The sequence below is a fragment of the Meleagris gallopavo genome, chromosome 2 (genome assembly GCF_000146605.3).
Source record: "Meleagris gallopavo isolate NT-WF06-2002-E0010 breed Aviagen turkey brand Nicholas breeding stock chromosome 2, Turkey_5.1, whole genome shotgun sequence".
Classification (NCBI taxonomy): domain Eukaryota; kingdom Metazoa; phylum Chordata; class Aves; order Galliformes; family Phasianidae; genus Meleagris; species Meleagris gallopavo.
In genome coordinates, this window is record NC_015012.2 from 47095162 (window position 1) to 47104910 (window position 9749).

Genomic DNA, 9749 nt, shown 5'->3' on the forward strand with positions numbered 1-9749 from the left:
GGCGCCGCCATTTTGTCGGTGTCTCCGCCGCGGAGGGCTTCCCGGATATGGGCAGCTCCCGGCCGCCCTTGCGCGCCCGGCGCTCCCCCCGCTGCCTCGGCCCGGGCGGGGAAGGCGAGGCGAGGCCCGGCCCGAGGGGCGTTTGTGTGCTGCCGCGGGCAGCCCGACGGTTGGCCGCGGGGGATGCACTTCTCTTCTCCGGCAGTACGCTGCATTTCCGCACAACTCGGGAAGAAAATTGAAGACCAACGGTCCTCTTGGCAACAAGCCCCGCTGCCCAGCGGGGTGCACAAGAAATTCAGATGGGAAGATTCTTACAACGGGACGTCAAGAATGCCTCTGCAGACAACTTGAAAGTAACATACGTTCTAAGGCTCGTTTGCTGGAAAACACATTTTAACACCCAGTCACATTATCTGCTGCTGCCCCAGTACTGGCACTGCCCTCCATAACCCAGATCCCACTCCCAGAATTGGTTCCAGTTACTCATTTACCTTCCTGTGCAGATGGCTACAGGTACATCGATTTGAACTAATGTACAAGTCAGACCACTGTCCTTCTGTAGAATATTTATTAAAAAGAGAAACTGTTCTCTGCAACAAAAGGGAGGAATGACGTTATTAATAAAAATCAACCTTCCAAAGATTACAAGAGACCAGATGTGAAAGGTTGATTGACAGGACAAGTCCAAAGTTGAGGAAGTCTCAGTCTCATACCCAGAAACGCAGCCAACAAGTCTCACTTCTGAACCATATAACTACATAAACAGTCATCTGTTGAGAATAACTGACAGGTTATCATGACCAAGTTTTAACATGAGACATTTTAACATTCAGGTTTTAACATCCACAACAAAGCTGTAAGTAACCTGAAATAATGTTCTTAAAATGTTAAGATTCTGACAGGACCTTTCACATTTCAGAGCTCTAAGAGCTTTCCTTTCTAATTCTCAAGCCCTAGGATAAAAAGTTATGTTCCCAAAACACATTTAAAAAACCCTCAGATTTAAAAATTCTATCTGTCTCAAATGACATAAAAAGAATGCCAAAGAACCCCATAGTTTGGCCTTGAATTAATACTCGAAAAAAATGTCTTTATGTTAAAAAAAAAAAAAAGAAGAAGCTTGTGTTGCCTTTACTTCACCTTGGGTGTATCACAGAAATAATCTTACAACATATACTTTTGCCCTAGCAACTACCATGTCTGTTTAGCAAAAGCAGGCATCATGGAAGAAATCAGAGCAAGCTGACATGTAAATGTGCTTGGCTACTCATGCTGAAGCATCAGTAATGACTGAGAGCTTTCAGAATCTGGAATAACTTGTATTCCTTCTGCAATGGCAGGCCAAGCTGAAAGCTTCTCCTCCACATGTGATAACACTCAGTGTAGTTAAGAAGTCAGATGAAATGGACAACATTTCTCTGTAGTTAAAGGTGATCAGCACTTCAAAGGAATACAAGAAGTTCATGCAAAAAGTTGTCTGTTCACATAAATAGCCTCTGCATCAGTACCGTACACTAGACATGGTCCCAAAACATCTAAAGTATTCACAGACAAAGTCTGATTTGGAATTAGGTTGGTGATTTCCATTCGGTCCTTGGTTGGATCGTTGCTTAGCCAGGCACTTACTACAGACTGGTTAATGGTGCTGTGGGAAATATAGGCAGTACTTCTTCCTCCTAGAAGAAAGAGAACAGGGAAGATAAGGAAATCAGTTTATAAAAAAGGAGAACGTTTCTCTACTGTTTACAATTTGAAGTTACAAACAATCAAGCAGTCTTTATGATCAGAATGTGAAATGTTTCTATTAAGTCAGTATCATATGGCCAACTAAAATCCTACACAACATGAAGGGATCAAGTTTCATTCAGGAACAATCTTCTAGCTGTGACTTTGGTAAGTTTATGTATGAATAAATTCACAATTCCACTATCTTAATAACTTGCCATTTATTTTGGTATTATAAAATGTTGTCCCTCAGAACCTAAGGTCATTTAGCCTGCCTTCATGTCTTTTCTGTGCATGTATGACTTTTAACTGGGCTCAATATATCTTTGAAATACCAGATGTGCCTCTTTATGTACAGGACAGAGTATGGCAGGGACAAATTAAAAACAGAAGAACCCCACTCGAGTGTTTGCCTTTTAAGCAGTTTTCCTGAAGTGCCTATCAGTCCTTTCTTTCTAAGAACATAAAACGTTTTAATTTTATGAATTAGGACTGTACTATAATTGGATTATATAAATAAGCACAGTGGCTTTAATTATGCTGCCATTTGACAAATTAAATGCAATCTAACTTCAGACATCCTTACCTTGATGAAGAAAAGATGGTTTTTCAGATACGTCTGTGGAAGTATCCCAGTGCCAAAGAGATCCATCTTCAGAACATGTAAATAAGTGATCTGGGTTGGAGGGGTGGAAGTGAACTTCCCACACTACAAATATTTAAAAAAAACAAAAACAACAACCATACTTAAAAAGTATAACCATGCTCCTAAATATTTCTACATTGCAGTGATCCTAAAAGCAGTTTGGTTCCTCCATTACTGAAATCCAATTAGTGATTATGAAACCCTAAGAGCTCACTTTTGTCTTAGAATAACTGAAGTATTATTAATGAAAGGAGAAAGATAGCTTTGCAACTGTAAATCAGGATGGTTTCTTTCAGTAAGGATAGTGGTATGGATAATGAAGTCACCACAATTTCCAGCCATTTCAAATGTAAGTATTTCACTTATCCATCCAGTCTGGAAGAGCACTACGTGCTTCAAAGGCCACTGTGGTCCTACTGTTGCCACAGCATTGTAGGATATATCATTCAGAACTACGGTGTTTGCACAAATAAAAAGGAGTGTACTGAATAGTATACACATCAGTGGGAGCAGCATTATTTAGCTTGGCTATATGCAGAATGGAGTCACTCAGTAAGTGCCTCCTATAGGTTTGCTTGTGAGAAGGGTGCTGAGAAAGAACTGTCAGCTCCAGCAAATGAAAAGAGAACTTCAACTAAACAGAAGAATGCTACTGCTTTCTGAGAAGGAAACTTTTTTTTTTTTTTAAACTTTTATGGACTAGTGAAGACAGCCTGGATCCTCAGGGTCTGGAAAGGAACAAAACCATTTCAAAAGTATCAGATACAAAGCTCAATGTCCTCTTGTTAAATATGACATGGACGTGCACATGCTCCCACCAAAAGCTTCCATTCTCAACTGGTGTAGTGAGCAGGTGGGGAAAGGCCCCAAACCTCACCTTTAGTTATTACTACAGTTTTCCCTCCACAGGAGAGGGGGAAAAAATAAAGAAATCAAATGCCCCATTTTCAATACTGCGCATGCCGCTAGAAGTTACAATCTTCTCTAAATTCAGGCATTCTGAACAATTTCTTATGCCACCTTTCTACTATAGTTTAAATCTGCACACAACACACACACTCCTTCCCAGCATGCACGTTATTCAATTGTGTCTAAATACCACAACTGAGAAAAATATTTGACAGTAAAGCTTAACTCAAAGCTTATTTCTTAATCCTTAAATAAAATTGCGGCAGTCACGAAATGTTCAGCACAAAATGAATTGCTATTATTCATATAAAATAAAAGCGAGCCATTTCAGCACTGTGAAATCACCAAATGCATGTGTACTATATTCATTTCTTCCTCCTTTATGTTTTTAAGTTTATTCCCACTTTACTGTTTTATGCTGTATACTGCAGCATCAGTTTCTCTAAGTAGAAACTATTAATATACCCACTTTACAGGAAATTACTTTCTGATTAAATGTCTCGGCTAACAAAGAACTGCTTACTAATTCTAGCTTTAATGTAAACAGAGTTGCCTTTTAGATGATAACAATTTCATATACAAAGAGGAAACAAAACAAAACCAATTGGATAAAGTCACTTTATGTAGCAAATATGATTGATTGCTTTCTACTGCTGCTAAACATATCCAAGTTTTTCATCCAGGATTTACAGAACCTTTTTCTAAAACACCTTCTCTTTTCCTTAACTCGGATACTCACTTTCTGCTTCATGAGCATTTAGCAGGGACACTGGCATAGTACCCTGTCTGATGTCCCAGATACTCAGCATCCCATCCTGGCCCCCTGTGGCCACAATGTGTTGCTGACTGGGGTGTCTGTCCACACAGTGCAGTGGAACTCTGTCACCCGTCCTGTAAAGAAGAAGAAGAAAAATAAATGTATACATTAATCCTTCGTTCAATTTATATTTTCTCTTACACTCTCTGAGTGTTGACCGACAGGGCAACTGTATCAACTGCAGCCACATGACACCAATTGGGTTAAGACCTATAGTAGTAACAGGCTGCTATGACTGGAAGGACAGCAGGTTCTGGCCCTTGTGCATACAGGCACCTACACAGCATGCAACAGCTTTACAACAAGGGTGAGAAAGCCTTGTACAAAGATTTCAAGTATACCTACAAGAAGGTTACGCTGGCATTCAAATTATAATTACAGTTGCAACATATACAGCCATTTACAGAGGGAGGTCTCAGTTACAGGGGAGATGAAGCACTAACCAGGTACCAAACCTAAGCCTATTAATGGCAATGGGAACTATTCCACAAACAACAGGATATGAATCTAGCTCTATGTTTGTTTTCTCACAATACCTTAAAAGGCCTAAAGTTATCATTCAGAAACATTTCAAATGTCAGCAATTTTTTTACAGACCTTTTGAGAAAAAAACCAGATGTATAATTAATCAGCTAAATAGGAAGAAGTGCTTTGCTTTTCTCTTAAAGAACAAATGTGCAGATACAACAGTCCTTCAGAGTTAGATCACAAAATAGACCATTACAGTGCTCACTCACAACAGTAATTAAGCAGAATCTGCTTCTGGTACTGAAATACCAAAGCAGTAGAAATATTTTGGGGAAAAAAAGGTTATTTATCATCCCATTGCCAAGAATGTGGTGGCATCAGGAAAGACTCAGATATAAAGTAGCACGTGCTTCTCAGTAAGTAGACAAAAATTAAGGTCTTACAAAGAAAATATTTGAGCTGGCTCATTTCTTTGTTGTCTGAAGTCCCATATTTTCAACTGTCCAATTGAATTGACCGTCAAGATCTCAGTTGTGCGAAGGAAAGTCACAGCATGGAGTGTACTGCTATCCGCATTGTCTGCAAGACAGGTTAGCAAAGCATTAAACTACAAATTCAGGTAAACCTACTGAATGTTTATCTCCATTTAATAAATGCAAAACAGCTCTTCTAAAATCAGACTACATTTTCAGGGTCAGAGATGGCCCAGCACCATGGGAAGTTTTAAGTGTTGCAAGAATAACCATGCTTTCTATAGAAATATTATCTAGACAGATCTTTAAGAAACTGTATTTAATTAGATTCAGTACTTAATGACCCATTTGCTGATGCATAAGTTTTCTTTCTGGAGTACCTAAGAAGACTCAATTTAGCCAAGCTGTGACTTTCCTGAGAGTTTTCTTTACATGCTCTGCATCCACAAATGCAAGAAAGGCTATGGAATTTTTCAGAATGCTCTTCTCCTTTCTGTTTCTCCTACAAGAAACCATAACTCTTGCTGAGAACAGTGGTACACAGAAGCACTTATTTCAGCAATCAGTGTTTATAACACTTTCTTTAGGCATTTTCCAAGATATACTCATCCATAAGACTAACAGAAACAATGCTTTGTCTGTTAACCTTAACTAACGGAAAAGCCATTTCCCAGGTCCTTTTCTACAGTGCTCCTTCTGATCAGAGTTTTCTACAAATGTCAAAAACAGCTCACAGCACTGACTTGAAACATGAGGCTTTAGGAAAGACTAAAACAAGCACTGCAGACATACAAAATCGCTCTGTTTTATATAAATCTTTCATCTCAATTATGATATGATGGGCTATCATTAAGTCTACTTTCACTCCAACTTTTTAAAAATTAATTAAAATCAAAGGTGATTTTTTTGGTTGCATAACAGGAATACCTTTCCTGGTAGTGAGATAAAATTTAAGTACTGCCAGGTTACAGACATTTGAGCGAGGGATTTTTTTTCTGCTTAATATTTAAATGAAAGCTGCAGCACAGTCAGAAAAAATGCTAAATGACTAACTTAAACACTTAAGTTGTGATGGATTTACAATTTTCTGGCAAAATAACAATAAGTGATTTAGCAATGACGCATACTTTTGTCTCCAAAAGATTCTTACTTCATCTCTAACTTGAGATTTTTTCCACAGCAGTTGGGTATAAGCCTATCAGTTTTATATTATATTCTTAAATCCATTAAATGGTAGTAGAAACGTCAAGATACTTCTGTATGAATATTTCACAGGGTGTAAGAATTCCATTGGTGTAGTTTAAAAAAAAAAAAAAAGAAAGAAAGAGAGAGAGCTCAGTGCCTGGGAAACAATGAGGTGTCATTGACTTGGAAATGACTAAAATGACTACACTAAGGATTGCTTACAATGTTGAACTGCATCCTAGGTAACTTTAAAGCATCTTCCAAGACATCTTCTTCTCACCCACTCCAACTTTTACTGTAAAATCAGTTCTAATCAATGAGTTTCTGCTAGTCCTTTCCACTTAAGTCCAAGTAAGATCCATTTACCAGGTCATACACTTGACTGAATTATTTATGGTTCATTTATATTTCATTATTTCTGTTTCCAAAAGGATATTTCTCAGTTAATTCACATACGATTTTTTTTATGCATATACTCCTGCTGAGCTCAGTGCAATCTCAGTTTGTTACCTCTACAAAGCAAACCTTTTTACATAATACCATCAAGTGAGCACTAAGAAGATTAATGACTTGCATCCTGCACATTATTAAATCTGAATACAATCATTTGAGCAACTGCTCAAAGAAAAATAAAGATTTGTGTAGACATCTCCTTCCTGAGTCAGCAAAACATTCTATTTTATTAAACCTTTGCCAAAACATTCTGTTAGTATCTGTTTATAAATGAAAACTTGAAATTAAAATAAACCTTTTTAGCTAGTTACTTTTTTCCTCTCAACACTGAAGAATTAATTTTTTGTGTGTTACTACTGAAACTCTGCCTTGTGCAACTTCTGTGTTTCTTCCTATGTTCTAAAATGACTCCCTGCAGTTCTCAAGGAGCTTCAGTAAAGAACTGTATGCAATTAATAGGATTTGCCTTGTGTGCACATGTATACAGACATGCACACACAAGTACCCTTCTCTAGAAATCCCAGAGAGCTTCATTCCTTAATTGGCTTATCACTGTCTAAGTTCCTTCATCTGTTCAATCTGAGGCAAGATTTCACTTGAGGAGAAGCACAGGCAACGTGTCAAACTGAGGTTTCAGGGAGAAAATTCCATTATCAAGAATGCTGTTACTGTGCTTCAAATCATTTCTGCTTTTAAATTGGATTTCTAGCAGTTGCTACATACTATTCCATGAGACTAACATGATGGAAATGCTGACAATAAGTTTTGACACCTTCCACAGGCATCTGTTTCTCTGTTAGGTAAAGCTTACTCAAGGAAATATGAACCCATTTCACTAAGTGAGCGATGATGGCTGTAAGCCATGATATCTGGTAGAACAGAGGACAAATAGTAATTTCTGGCTCCCGGTGCTCCTTTCGAACACACAAATTCTTTTCCACACAAATTGATGGTTTTGAATATGGATAGCACAAAGGTTAATCTTACTACAAATAATGAATTGAAGTGACAGTAGTAATTAACCCCTACTTATAAACAACGGATGACACAATGCTTTTGGAAATGTAACTGTATTTCATGCATTCTATCACAGCATCTAGCTACGATTCCAGATCAAACACAGCTACTGAGAATGTTAAATCTTAAAATCTCCACCAGTTAAAACATAGCTTACAAACATTTGAAGTATGAATGCACATAGAAACATATCTGAAATATACTTCAAATACTTGAAGTCTGGAGGAATATAGGAATGATCTGGAGAAAATACATTCACCTCGGAATATTTAATTCAATTCTCATTTGCTTTCCTTTCTGTCACACAACAATACTTTGGCAAAAATAAATATTCTATTTTATACACCAACCAAATTGTTCCAAACCAAAATATGCTGAGTATTTACTTGGCATACCTATAGTCCTCACTGCTTCCTTTTGGTCAGCTCTGAAAAGATTAATTCTACCATCTTCTCCAACAGTGACAATTTCTGGGTTGTTGCAGATGACTCCGGTACACGCTGCTCCACCACAAGCTGTGTATTGATCTGCATGGTAATGGGCATTCTCCCACCGGTGATTGGCAGATAGAGTCTAAGCAGTAATCAGACATGAGATTCTGCTGGTAAACAATGATCCTGATTGAGCAAAGCTTTCAGAGTACTCACAAATACTCACAGAATTGGAAAGAAGCTTCAGGAAAGCCATACTACCTCACTGGAATAGTAATCTTCTACATAAATAAAAACCAAAGATCTGAATTTCCGTAGACTCCCTTCAGTGAGGCACTGTCAGCTCTGAACCATCTTTTTCACACAAGAGAGAACTCAGAATTAATATTATCTATGTCTGAATGTGAAATGTCTCTCACTAGACTTATCTCCCCAATCGTTCCCTAGGATAAAGAAAAAGAGCTGAGGCCTTTATGAAGTGTAAGGTCAGATTTAGATTCTGATTGCAAGAAACTCAGTTTATCATAAGTACCACATAAAACTACTAACAGATATTAATCTTTGTCATGCCATTGCAAATAAATAAACGTGCAAGTTCATTCATTCCCACCCCCTGAAATTATTTATTCTCATAAATAACTGCATATAAACTCAAGTATGTTTTTAGTGAATAGACTGCTTGCTTACAACATATTAACAGAACCCAATCTGTCTGGTTCTGGAATCTGATTTATATTGTGTGTATGCAAGATGTTTTTCTCTCCTTTTCTCTTTTTCTAACACGCTTTGAACAAATTTATTCCTGAATACAGACGTCTCTTGCTTTAAATCTGAGAAATCTTATGCTGAGATCCAAGTGACCTGCACTGCACAGAACACAGCTGAAGGAACCTACCTGGTTGTTCTGATGATGACGGAATACAGTCACACTTCCTGTTGAGGAGGCAACAACAATTCTCTCTTGATCCAAAAACTGAAAAGATTAATAAGCATGTTATGAATCAATATCAACACTAAGATGATAATTTTCAACTCAGAGTATTCAGATGTGTCGGTAGGAGCAGTAAAACACCCACAAACCGATACCAATTGATTTGGCCATTCTTCATAATTTTCTTTTTCAAATCTCAGCTCATTATCAGCCCATTTGTCCCAGGTGACCAGCCCCTACAGAGCAGCTCCCTCACCTGCATGTCCATCACGTCGCCGTCGTGCCGGATGTCACACAGCAGCTGAGGCTCTCCTTGATATTCCCCATTGAGGCCCGCGCTTCCCGCATCTCCCACAGACCAAACGGAGACGCGGTTGTCCTGCAAGGAAACGACACGGCCGCTTGTTACCTGGAGTTCGCGTAACGGGGCTCCCCGGCGGCTGCCCGCGGCGGCCGAGGAGCCCGAGGCAGGGAAACCGCGCCGCACTACCTCGTTGTCCCAGGAGCCGGTGGCGAAGAGGTCGGGAGGCTGCAGCGCGGCGCCGGGCAGGGGCCGCCATCGGGCCTTGCTGATCTTTTGCGACACAAACCGCGCGCACACCTCCTCCATGGCGCCGCACGGCTCCCGCGCTGCCACGCGCCGCCTGATTGGCTGCGTGGCGACGGCGAGCGCCGAGGGACAGCGCCGGGC

General features: G+C 39.3%; 1 protein-coding gene across 1 annotated transcript; it reads right to left on the reverse strand.

Annotated features, from left to right (window-relative positions):
- Positions 1-552: 552 nt before the first annotated feature.
- Positions 553-9709, reverse strand: NUP43 (nucleoporin 43). The gene is made up of 8 exons (XM_010707174.3): positions 9549-9709; positions 9315-9437; positions 9023-9100; positions 8092-8269; positions 5012-5147; positions 4023-4174; positions 2315-2437; positions 553-1679 (listed from the first exon to the last, which is right to left on the reverse strand). Exons 1-8 carry the CDS (start codon positions 9666-9668, stop codon positions 1465-1467), a joined length of 1125 nt encoding a protein of 374 aa, XP_010705476.1. The 5' UTR covers positions 9669-9709; the 3' UTR covers positions 553-1464.
- Positions 9710-9749: the final 40 nt, after the last annotated feature.

Excerpts from the sequence above, each read along its gene's own strand:
- NUP43 (XM_010707174.3), bottom strand. The coding sequence starts at position 9,668 with ATGGAGGAGGTGTGCGCGCGGTTTGTGTCGCAAAAGATCAGCAAGGCC. Across the intron at positions 8,270-9,022 it reads GTCATCATCAGAACAACCAG|ACTCTATCTGCCAATCACCG; the intron begins GTAGGTTCCTTC and ends ATTACTGCTTAG. Across the intron at positions 1,680-2,314 it reads ACCATCTTTTCTTCATCAAG|GAGGAAGAAGTACTGCCTAT; the intron begins GTAAGGATGTCT and ends TCTTTCTTCTAG.